The sequence below is a fragment of the Gadus chalcogrammus genome, chromosome 3, assembly GCF_026213295.1.
Source record: "Gadus chalcogrammus isolate NIFS_2021 chromosome 3, NIFS_Gcha_1.0, whole genome shotgun sequence".
Classification (NCBI taxonomy): domain Eukaryota; kingdom Metazoa; phylum Chordata; class Actinopteri; order Gadiformes; family Gadidae; genus Gadus; species Gadus chalcogrammus.
In genome coordinates, this window is record NC_079414.1 from 4,136,166 (window position 1) to 4,148,237 (window position 12,072).

The 12,072-nt window shown below is 45.2% G+C and overlaps 1 protein-coding gene across 1 annotated transcript in view; it reads right to left on the reverse strand.

Moving 5' to 3' along the window:
* Window positions 1-12,072, reverse strand: part of si:dkey-28b4.8 (sarcoplasmic/endoplasmic reticulum calcium ATPase 2) — a 40,674-nt gene that overhangs the window by 20,586 nt on the left and 8,016 nt on the right. Inside the window, exons 7-13 of the mRNA XM_056585202.1 lie at window positions 5,607-5,773; window positions 4,437-4,592; window positions 2,815-2,956; window positions 2,348-2,514; window positions 1,792-1,880; window positions 1,317-1,419; window positions 893-1,024 (exon numbers count right to left, since the gene is read on the reverse strand). Coding sequence (XP_056441177.1) covers window positions 893-1,024; window positions 1,317-1,419; window positions 1,792-1,880; window positions 2,348-2,514; window positions 2,815-2,956; window positions 4,437-4,592; window positions 5,607-5,773 — 956 coding nt within the window. The remainder of the gene's footprint in view (window positions 1-892; window positions 1,025-1,316; window positions 1,420-1,791; window positions 1,881-2,347; window positions 2,515-2,814; window positions 2,957-4,436; window positions 4,593-5,606; window positions 5,774-12,072) is intronic.

Here is a 12,072-nt window from a genome sequence, read left to right on the forward strand (position 1 = left end):
TGTTTGTAGACGGCGGAGCCGTTATGTTTAAAAACCTGACGTCTTACCTGGGCGAGTGTCGCTACGGAGCGTCACGTGCGTGTGTGTTCTTACCTGCGCGTGTGTCGATGGCGGAGCTGTTATGTTTAAAAACATAAATCTTACCTCGGCGACTGTGCCGCTGCCTTTGTCTTGACGTGCAGTGTGTGCGTGTGTGTGCGTTTGTGTGTGTGCGCTTCCGAGTATGCGTCGCTGCCTTTGTCTTGACGTGCAGTGTTTGCGAGCGTGCGTGCGTGTGTGCGTTTCCGTGTATGTTCGTGCGCATGTGCGTGTGTGTGCGGTGTGTGTATGCGGTGTGTAGGTGCGTGCTTGTGGTGTATGTATGCGTTCGCGCCTGCTGTGTGTGTGTGTGTGTGTGTGTGTGTGTGTGTGTGTGTGTGTGTGTGTGTGTGTGTGTGTGTGTGTGTGTGTGTGTGTGTGTGTGTGTGTGTGTGTGTGTGTGTGTATGAGGTGCAGGCTGCTTGGCACATGCGCAAATGACTAAATTGAGTAACTGGTGCGACACCTATACCTGTTTATGGTAGACATACAGCTTTACGGCAGGGACACAGGTGTATGAGACACTCATCCAAGTCTACCTGTTTTGACATTCCGTGATTTATTACAAATTACAGCTCTTAAATCTTATCTAAATTCTGTTATTTATCTAAATAACAGAATTAATATGGGATTTGAAGAGCTTGTTGTTGCAGGACTCTGAATGACCCAAGCCGTGATGCTTGATGTGTTGCAGATGCAGATGTATTCAATTGCTTGTACTAGTGAAAGTCAACATAGCGTATAAAGCGGGCAGTGACCGTTCTGTAAGCTGTGGGAGGAGTCGGCGGTGAGGAGGAGGAACAACAGTACGTACGGAGCAGCACGCGGTGGCCCTCTCGGACGGGCTGATGCCTCGCAGGTCCGTGTCGAACACGTTCATCTTCTCCACCAGGCAGCAGAGGGCGGTTTCTGTGGCCTCGCCCACCTTCTCGAACACACCCTTGGACTGAACCAACATCAACCGTGGGTAAGCCATCATGGAAACATACTTCTCATTTGAGTAGTCTCCTTTTTTCTTTTATAATGGCTTTGTAGAATATACAAATATTAAAAACATGACGGTACAGTGCATCCATCCCCCCACACAAATTGAAATCCAAATAGATATTGAGTAGTCTTTTTTTATCTCATTGATATAGAGAATAGAGCACCTTTGATTGGAACAAACAACCATAGGGTCGTCAAGTTAATTTAATTCCTCTCTCTAGATTACACGCTGCGATGAAAGTACGTCTGACCTCGTTGAAGTCCAGAGAGGAGTCGTTGCACAGGGCGCAGATGGAGGCCAGCTCCACCAGGCCCTCATACTGACTGCAGCGGACCGCCAGGTCCTCTTTGTACCTGCAGCACAGAGCACAGATCCAGGCAGGCCACAGAGAGAAGACACGGATTAAGGATGGAGGAAGGGAAGTGGACCATAATAAACCAAATGTTGACGAGGACAGAGGTAAGAAGGAGGTGAAGGAATGTTAGAAAGGAATAGGATCAGCAGGGACAAAGGGGAGTTGGACATGCTACAGTAAACTTTTACACAAAGTAGTTTGGGCGGGAAGGGGAAGCCTTGAGTTTGGAATGGACAAAATACACTTTTATTGTTTGGAGAAGCATGAAGCATTAATACCAATAGTAGAAATAGAACCAGGCAACATTTGATTTGCAGGGCGGGGTGTTGGCATGATGTTAACAGGTTTTAAAAGGTTAAAGGTCACTCACACTTCCCCTTCTGGGGCATATGTTGATCCGGTGATATTGAACTCGCTTAGATTGCAGCGTTCTCCTGACACACTTTCCACCACAAACATCTACACACACAAACAATGCACACACACACACTGTTAGTTAACGGTAGTGGATTAATAACATTCAATTACCAAATTTGCAACAGTAGCCAACAGCTAATTTAAAGTTGCTACAACCTTAATTATTTTTAGTGGTTTTAGTTGCAGGAATGCGTAAAATTCAGAGAGCTTGAATTTGAATCGCAATTCTGCAATTTACTGGTAAATGAGATGCATTTGACATGATTGCATAGCCATATTCCTCAACAGGGAGGTTCCCTGTGGAAGTTCACCCAGGGAAGTCCTTCTGTAACAGACTGGGAGGTGGGGAGATGATTGGTCAGTATTGCAGGGAAAGTGAGATGATTGGTTAAAGTCACGCCAAGTGTTGCAGGCGATGGACGTATTTTCAAGCTAGCGTTGGAATCATTTCAAGGGGACCGGCCAAATTGGCGTGAATTCTGGAGACCGCGACACGAGGGCCATCTCACCCGGCAGACAGACATCTGGTTGGTGGTCAGGGTGCCCGTCTTGTCGGAGCAGATGACGGAGGTGCAGCCCAGCGTCTCCACGGAGGGCAGGGAGCGGACAATGGCGTTCTTGCGAGCCATGCGCCTGGTGCCTAACGCCAGACAGGTGGTGATCACAGCAGGTAGACCTAGGCGGGAGGGGGGGGGGAAAAGAGAGAGAGAGAGAGACAGAGACAGAGACAGAGACAGAAGGATGAGCATGAAGGGCCAAAGACTGGTTGACAAATACAAAATGTAAAATATATAATACCTATACAGATAAATGTGAAATAGAGAAAAGTATATAAAGGAACATAATTAACTATTAACTATCCTTAAAAATTGCATGGACTCAACGATTCTAAAACGAAGAAGAGAGGGTCGATTCTCAAATGGGTTCAAGGGATGGAACCTAACGAATGCAGGGAGACAGAAGATGGCAGCCCTACCTTCTGGTATGGCCGCCACGGCAAGCGCCACAGCGATCTTGAAGTAGTACACGGCACCGCGCAGCCAGCTGCCGCCGTGAACAGGGTCGTTGAAGTGGCCCACGTTGATGGCCCAGACCGCGATGCATATCACACTGATCACCTGGAGGGGGCGCCGGTCTAGTTACTATCAAAGACCACACACGCCGGACCATCTCATGCATCGTTTATAAAAATAGAGACATTTGAGAAATACTATTTGCCATTTTTTATTTATTTGTATATATTTTGGAATTGGGTTTTTGCAGTTATTTTCCAAGAGAGTCATGAGAACTTGGATGAATACTTATATTACAGTAACCCGTTACAAAATGGACATATTCCCTGATGTATATGGATAAACATGTACGATGTCTTAGAGGAAATGAGAGTTGGGACTCTTTTCGTATGATTGGTTGAACCCTCCTCCAGCCAAACGTGAAGCAATCGCCCTGTGGACGCGGGTGTTCTGTATCTATTGGAAGTGGGAATTAAAACATAACAATGCACAAAGGGAGGTCTTCTCCATCTGAACAGGCGGGAGTGGTTGTACGAGAGATGGTCAACCATGGTCAACACCACCTCCGGAGAGGCCTGGGAACCAATCTCACCAGCTCATGTTTCACCTGCTCTACAAATCAGGCTTAGCTGCCATTCAAAAAGATGAGTCCCCGGTACGAGCTAGACCGACCAATCACAACCGTTAATCACGCAATAGAGGCATCAACGACAACAAAGATGGCTGACTGAAGAAAGCCTGCTGATTCCACAATCGAGACGGTATTAACTGGACGATATATTTTCACCCAAAGACAAATTAACATTCCTTTTTTTCATCACTCAGTGCTGTGTCATTTGTATTGTTGCTATGATTGGTCTATCCAATTGCATCCAGAGGCATTTTGGTCTGTGCCCGTTGGTGACGCCCGTTGGAAATGGAAAATGAACGAGAGGTTTCAGAATAAATGCAGTTTGCTGTCGCATGCCAATGCCAGGATACCTCTGGAGGTGGTGTACCCTTCCTTCAACCTAGCATAGCGGTAGCTTGTCGTCTATACCTAATGTTTCACAGAAATGTTTTCGAGTCTAATGCTTGGCTCATACAAGGGACTGCTGTGACGGCGCTCTTGCCGTCTTTGTGTGTTTTTGTGTACCTTGGGGCAACACCCGTTGCTCCTCTCAGGTGGTTCCTGGTGGCTGCAGATATAAGGCTCACCAGTCTTCCCATGGCTCTCTCCCTCTCCAGACATCATTTTACTTTTGGTACACCATTATTTTGGTTCTGTTCATCGATAAATGATGATTACTTTTGCAGTTAGATTTTGGTGTGTCCCCATATATGTTTTGGCCAAGAGCCGGGCCGTGACACTGCAATATGCTAATATATCTGAATCATTGCTGTGCATTGCCTACTTTATACCATTCTACAATTGTATATGCAATGGAATAACATTGGAATTATATCCTTAAAGATGATTGGCACCATCATCTAAAGCACTGGTGCACCACGGCCACTGTGTCTCCGCCCCTTCAAACCAGGGATGGGGTGCAAACCTGAACACTGACATCCCCAGATGCTGAACTGTGATTAGTTGGTTCAGTACCTTGGACAGCTGCTCTCCAAACTGGTCCAGTTTCTGCTGCAGGGGCGTGCGCTCCGGGTCCGTGGCGGCCATCTGGTCCCGGATCTTACCGATCTCCGTCTGGAGCCCAGTGGCCACGACCACACCGATGGCCCGCCCCGCCGCTATGTTGGTGCCCTGAAGGGACACACAGTAACACAACAGGAAGTGAAGCCCCTGTGTGGATCCTAGGGAGAAGGTGGGGCTGTAACAACCGCCAAATAAGTCAGTTATAGTGGATGGCTCTCGTGGCAATGAGTTGGGCTTCACCAACACCGATGCTGACACGATGTGTTGACCAGTTTAACGTCTGGTCTCTGATGCTGCTCCTCTCCCAGGCTATGATAGACTATATTAAGGCACCGGTACAAATGCCAGTACTCTGAGTCGGGCCCATTACAACCACCCCATACCACTTTACGCAACGTGATGTAATGTTGAGGAGCCAACGGTGCACCAAAATACGTTTTTATGGGTTTTTTAAACGTGGTGGGTGTGTGTGTGGACGTGTGGGGCTCTGACTGGGCCGAGGTTTACTGCAACCACACCGTGGCGTTTATTGCATAATGCCACGGTATGTTTGGATGGTGAAGCTCCGTACGTGCAGCGATTTATTTAATACCCTCATCCAAGGGTTAGGCTTCCCGGACACCAATAGTATAACGCTACGGTGTGTGGTGCATTTCATAAACAACATTGCTCATTATAACATCATACTCAAGGACGGTACTAAAAAAGTGTCACAAAGTTGCCTACCATTGTGATAACAAGCCCCCCTCTTTCCTTAAACTTCCCTTTTATATCCAATTGTTTTGAAGGTATTCCCACTAAAACAGTGGCTCCTTAAACTGTATTGGTATTCTGAAGTACTCGTATCTGTACTCTGTATTTGTGAGTACCCAAATGGAAGTACCTGTACTTGCACTTGGTCTGTGAAAAGTGGAATCGCTGCTTCCCTATACGCAATACTTCTTTCCCAATTCAACAACTACATTACAGATGGTATTTGTGATGACTTGGCACACACACACACACACACACACACACACACACACACACACACACACACACACACACACACACACACACACACACACACACACACACACACACACACACACACACACACACACACACACACACACATCTTACTGAGAAAAGCATGTTTTTCTTGTCCTGGTTGACAGCGCGGGGGTCTGGCACAGGGTCAGTGTGCTTCAGAACTGAGACGGACTCCCCCGTCAGAATAGACTGATCCACCCTCAAGGTTGTGGAGCAGATGGAGGTCAGCCTTATGTCTGCAGGCACCTTGTCACCAACTGTGGGTGAGAAGGGGAATCCAGAAGAAGACACTAAATAAAATTCATCAAGGTGTGCATGAAGCATCAGAAAAACCATGTCCCATGGAATCCATTGCAATAGCACATATTTTCACACACACACACACACACACACACACACACACACACACACACACACACACACACACACACACACACACACACACACACACACACACACACACACACACACACACACACACACACACACTATTAGAAAAACTCCAATAGCCAGGTTTAGGATTATCGGTTTATAATCAAGAGGTGAGGAGATAGGGATATGTATATTCATTGTGTTTTCTATGTTAAATAGGAGAGTTTATGTAATTGGTATATCATCTTCACCTTATTGTAAAAAAAAAAGAGTGCAGAAATGACGACAGAGCATCTTAGCTAAGTCTTCTAGATTAGAATTTCCACGCATAATAACAAATCTGTTGATTGACAAATGTATCTATTCGCATGCGAATCAATTCACTGTTTTAGCCTGAACGTCCTGAGGCAGAGCAAACCTTGTGGGAAGGCAGCAGTGAAATATGCACCAAGAGGAGTTTTTTTTCACAGAGCCGGGAATGGCACTACCATTCAAAGTAAAAAGACAAATATAAATATATTTGTTCGGCAGATCCTAATCAGTCACAAAACTGTGATGTTAGAATCGACTGGAATGAACGCAAAAGTAAAAAAAAAGTGTTGTATTGCTTTAAAGAGTAGGGTGGGTCAAGCACTCACACAAAAACACACATAATCCAGCTTCCTGCTGTTACATCACTGACTAATGTCACCGTGTTCCCATGATCTGTAGGAAAAACTGCAGGATTTTCCGCGCGCACACACACACACACACACACACACACACTTTTGTGAACCCCAGCCTGAGACAGCGTGTACACTGGAAGATTCAACAGTGTATTCCTACGAGCCCATATGAAAAGAGAGGGCTGTGTTTAAAATATTGTCATCAAGTACGCATGAGAAGATATCACATGATTTGTGCATGTGCAAAATTGCTTTCAGGATTGTCCAAAGCAGATATGGAAAAAGTTTCAGTGGGAGGAGCTTGATGATACTCCAGGTCAAGGTTGGCCAAATACTCAAATAAAAAAACCTCTGAAATGAATAGCTTTGCCTCTATTGTATGTATTCCATTTTATCAGTTTTCTTTTGTTGTAGTTCTCACTGCTCTACTAACAAGGGGGCCGAGGAGAGAGAGGCAGATAGAGAGAGCAAGAGGGAGAGCGAGAGGCAGATAGAGAGAGCAAGAGCGAGAGGCCGATACAGAGGCAGAGGGAGAAAGAGAGGCAGATAGAGAGGCAGATAGAAAGTGAAACAGTGGGAGAGAGAGAGGTAGTTGGAGAGAGGGAGAGAGAGAGGCACAGGGCCAGGGGTAAGCATGTACACGGGACGCTTGTCAAGGGAGAACTAAACAGAGGCGCTGCAATGTTATTCCAACTGTGTCCAAACACACTGATGGAAACCAGCTGCTGGAACTTTGCTTGGAAACAGCACTCTCTATGGAAGTGAGGCAAACATAAACCACAGCCTTGACATTGGTTTAACCTTCATAGCAGATCCTGGTATTTAGGGACAACAGCAAAGGCTGCATACATTCGGTGTATTTTTGTTGTTTTGTTGTCTGTTCTTATTCAAGAGCCTCAAAATGCAATCTTGTTTGCATGAAGATAAACCCACAAATGAATGAGGATAGTTTAAGTCTGTGGAACGCATTAAGGCTCAGGGCCTAGTTTCCCGAAACCTTCTTAAAGCCTTCTTGGCGCTACTTCATTCGTAACCTCTACTTTAAGTTGGACCTTAACATCTCACATGTTTCCCGAAACCTTCTTCGCTACGCATCTCTTCCGTACGTCGTTCGTTGGCAAGATTGGTCTGAAGCGCTCGTAGAACCTTCTTGGCTCTACCATAGAGTAGCGTTTGTGTGTGCGCAAGAATTTTCTATGTATTTAACCTTTATTTAACCAGGAGAAAAACCTATTGAGATTAATAATCTCTTTTTCAAAGGTGACCTGGCCAAGACAGGCAGCAGAACAATGAACCACAGTTACAGACAAACACACAGGGACAAAAATTGAAACAGCACTAACACAAAGTGCTATTTTGGCAGTGGCGTGCGGCAGTGCATGTGTGAGTGATGTCAGCGAGTGAGTAGGAGTGAGGAGAGCGAGCTTGTGTCAGTCTAGTGTCAAGAATGCGCTAAAACAGCTCGTTAGCCACTTTTTTAGGGAGCTAACGCGCCCAACGCACTTACGCGCAGAGTTCAAGACTTTTAACTTTTTACGCTCTTACGCGTGACGCTTAGCCGCGATAGCCAATCAGCGTTGAGCTTGACCCGACGTCACTGGCTGAGAGACGGAGGACGCACAGAAGCAGAAAGAACATGGGACGACCAAGTCATCATTTCAGTGTGTGCTCGTCCTATCCTGTACGACACCACGTTGGTGTCGTACAGGGATAGAAACAAGAAGGAGCAGTCGTGGGTCGCTGTGGGCGAGGAGACTGGGCGAGGAGACTCACCCAGCTGTGAGTGCCTACGGAGGATGTCATTCACCCAAACACGGCGGCGTTTAGCTTTCCTACGTTCCTCGGACTCCCACAACAAATAAAGCGCAGTGATGGTGGTGATCTCAGCCATGTTTGTGGAGCAAAAGAAAAATAGGGGGGGGAAAATAAGTATTGGGCGGGCTCATCTAGATGCGTAGGCACGTAAGGCGCGTTGAACCATTTTTGTGACACACAATGATCAAGCGGCAGGTTAGGCGCGTTGCGCGCGTAACACGTTTGTTGTGGCCGTACCTTTACCCCCGAGAGAACTTCGGGGAGAGAGAGCTTCAGAAGGGGTGTGCGCAGATAGTAGGCTTCAGTGCACCCTATTTATGTATATGTCAAAACCACAAATGCAAAAAAGGGTCAATGCTTTGTATTATGGATACTCCAAGTTTTACAGCAGATTATACATACCGTATTTTCCGCACTATAAGGCGCACCGGAGTATAAGCCGCAGCAGCTAAATTGAATGATGTTTACATATATAAGCCGCACTGGACTATAAGCTGCAGGTGTTTTAATGTTTAATTACCATTAGGGCTGGCCCGAATGCCATCTTTCAGGCTTCGAATACTCGGTTTTTCCGAGCGAATATTCGAATACTCGTTCCAGAAAAAAACACCATCAAAAACAACATTAATAATCCCTATATACTCTCTGGAACCGATTTTGACAGTATTTGCATATTTTGTTGAATATTTAATAGCTTTTGGATGTTAATTAGTAGGCCTAAGTAGGTTGAAGTTCCTTAGTTTTTCCCCGTGAAAGCGAACAGCTGTTGTTCCGTTCCAAATCAGCTGTCCTCTGCCATCTCAGCCCTTACGGGAGCTTTTCAATTCATCCTGGAATGTGCATCTTTTCAGGGAATTTGAACAATAAATCCATAACAAATACCGAATATTGATTGTCTTATGTGTCCATATTATATCCATTATATTGTCCGGGTATTCCCAAGATGCTCACGCTCTGCAGCATGCCAGTCACAGTTGATTGCTGTACAGCACAGTTCGCTGTACAGCGAACGTAAACAAACAAGGTTAGCATTTTGTCAAGTATTACTTTTCCTCCCGAGATCCCGCTAATGTGGTGTTATAAAGTAAAGGGAAAGAAGATATCTATTCTTCCTCCAACTCTCTCGCTTCTCTGCTTGGTGTCGCTGACGCTTATAGTTTGCCTCCCTCGCTCTTGTAACGTCACGTACGTGGAAAAAAAACAACGAAGCTCCGAATACTGATTTAAGCTTCGAATACTAATTTTCTGAGTGGCCGTTAGCTGTAAAAATCCATAGATTAGCCGCACCGTTATATAAGCCGCAGAATCGAAAAATGGGAAAAAAGGCGCGGCTTATAGTCCGAAAATTACGGTATATTATATATATATATATATATATATATATATATATATATATAGCCACGCCTCTCTGTTGAGATTACAGGCGCACGATCAGCTGATATTTACAGTTGATCAGCTGGTTAATCATTTTCAACCCGGTCTTGTCCAGAAACGCCGCTCCAAATACGGTTTGAACTGTCGTCTTTCGGGTTTTTTACCATCACTGAAGAACATTAGTACAGCGCTCGCCTCCGGCGTTGGAGCAACGAATATGTTTGAGCCAATACGTTGAGTAGTTTCTGGAGATAAATTAGTACATTGTACAGAGAGATCATCATTTTCATTTCACCTGACATTTTTTTGATGAGCGTCTCGGTCTCGAGCGCATGCTTGTGGCAGTGTCATGTTAACCGAAAGTCATCGTTTCTGAAAGCCTCCATCTACCCTGTCCACACTACAACGCAAACCCAGCGTTTTCACATTTATCCACCTCAGCGATCGTTTTCGAAAAGCAGTGTTTTCAGTGTCCGAATTCTCAGTTTTAGTGTGGACGGAAGGGCTAAACGGATGATTATTTATGCGTTTGTAGATTTACCCGGGTTAGTGTGGACGGGGTCTCAGTTGGAAGCATATCAGGGCCTTTAATGGGCAGTTCAACCATTTAACACATTAAGGCCAAGTGAAAACTGCTCAGAAAAATCCAAATTCTTTGACACATAGCAACTTTCTTCTTTTTTACAGTAACGCAAATAGTTACTTTCCCTGGTAACTAGTTACTTTTATTATAGAGTAATTCAGTTACTAACTCAGTTACTTTTTGGAACAAGTAGTGAGTAACTATAACTTATTAATTTTTTAAAGTAACATTCCCAACCCTGCCAATGACCCCCCTCTACCCATAAACCCAACTTCTGCTCTAAAAATGTTTACTTTTCCAACAATTTCGTAGAAAAGCTAAACGTCCACAGTCTCAACCCATTTTGCCTATATGACCATTTTGTTATTGTATAGCTACCATACGGCTATCATTAGATGGATACCATTAACATTGCAAATTTTCAGATCTGTACTCTTTTAAGAAAGCCCTTAATTATTTTGTGAAATATGTGCTTGGAGTTTTCTTGATGTTGTGTTCTTATCAATCGTCATTTTCACCATGTGCATGAGGCTTCTTGAATTTAGGAATGTCAGTGGCTCAACGGGATAAAGCCGTGTACTGGTGATCCTTAGGTTGAGAGTTTGAATACTGATTAGAGCATTATGAACAAGCTGAACATGCATTCTGTCATTGCCACTCATTTAAGAAGCACAACATTGAACAGCACCTGAAATTCGTCAGGCAATCAACATTCTGGCTCATTAGTTTCCAAGAAATGGTCTGCCAAGACACAGTATGACATTAAGGGGAACATCTCCGTTTACCATTTTTCCTTCATAATTAAAGGTTGGGTATGGGATTTGCGAAACGCCAGCAGATTTTGAAAATACACAACTCAAATGGTCCCAACCCCTCTCCTTCAATGCTGACTCTGACTCCACCCATTCCAAGTACATGGACGCGCAATCATGCACGAGCGCGAACACAGGTGCTCGCAGGGTTCACAGACTTTTTCTTGGGTGGGCAAATGTCCGACACTATTCCAGAATATCGGACACTTGGAATATCTTCCGGACGTTATTCACTAATAATTTATTTAAACGACAAACGACACAAACTAAGTTGCTTCAATAAATGCCATTTATTAAATTAGCCTAGGCAAAAAAACATAATAGGCCATTCAGATAATTGCAATTCTTGCAGGCTTTTTTCGGCGCAACTTCATGGCATGGAAGTGCTCCGCTGCTCGCGAAAAGTTGAAGTCTTTCAACCCCGGCCCAAGGCTCGATATGCGCATCAGCCTCGTCACCTTTTGCTCAGCTAGGCGGTTTCTGATAGATGTTTTAATCCTGTTTTGGAGAGAAAAGCCTCGTTCCGCAGGAACACTGGACACGGGGATTGTACTGGGGATTTTGGCGAGCTTTGCCCAGTCGGGAAAGATTTGTGCGTTCACACCAAACGCGACGGGGCGACAAGATCCCATTCAAAGTGAACGTAGAGACGCGTATCGAGCGAATTTTTCACGAGAGAAAACCGGTGACAAGTTTTGATTTGTCGCGCCACACTTTCGCCGTGCGCAGGTGAGCGAGTTCACGAGGATTTGTGCCGTGACAAATTTGCTCGAGTTGAAATATTTCAACTTTGACGCGAATTTCGCGTGATGACAGCCAATAAGCATTCAATAGCGTGGCCACTGAGTGACATGTGTTTGCATGTGCGGGTGCACTGTGCGCGTTCATGAATGCACGTTCGTGTTTGCCTCCCTGGTGAGCTCGGCCAGGAACCG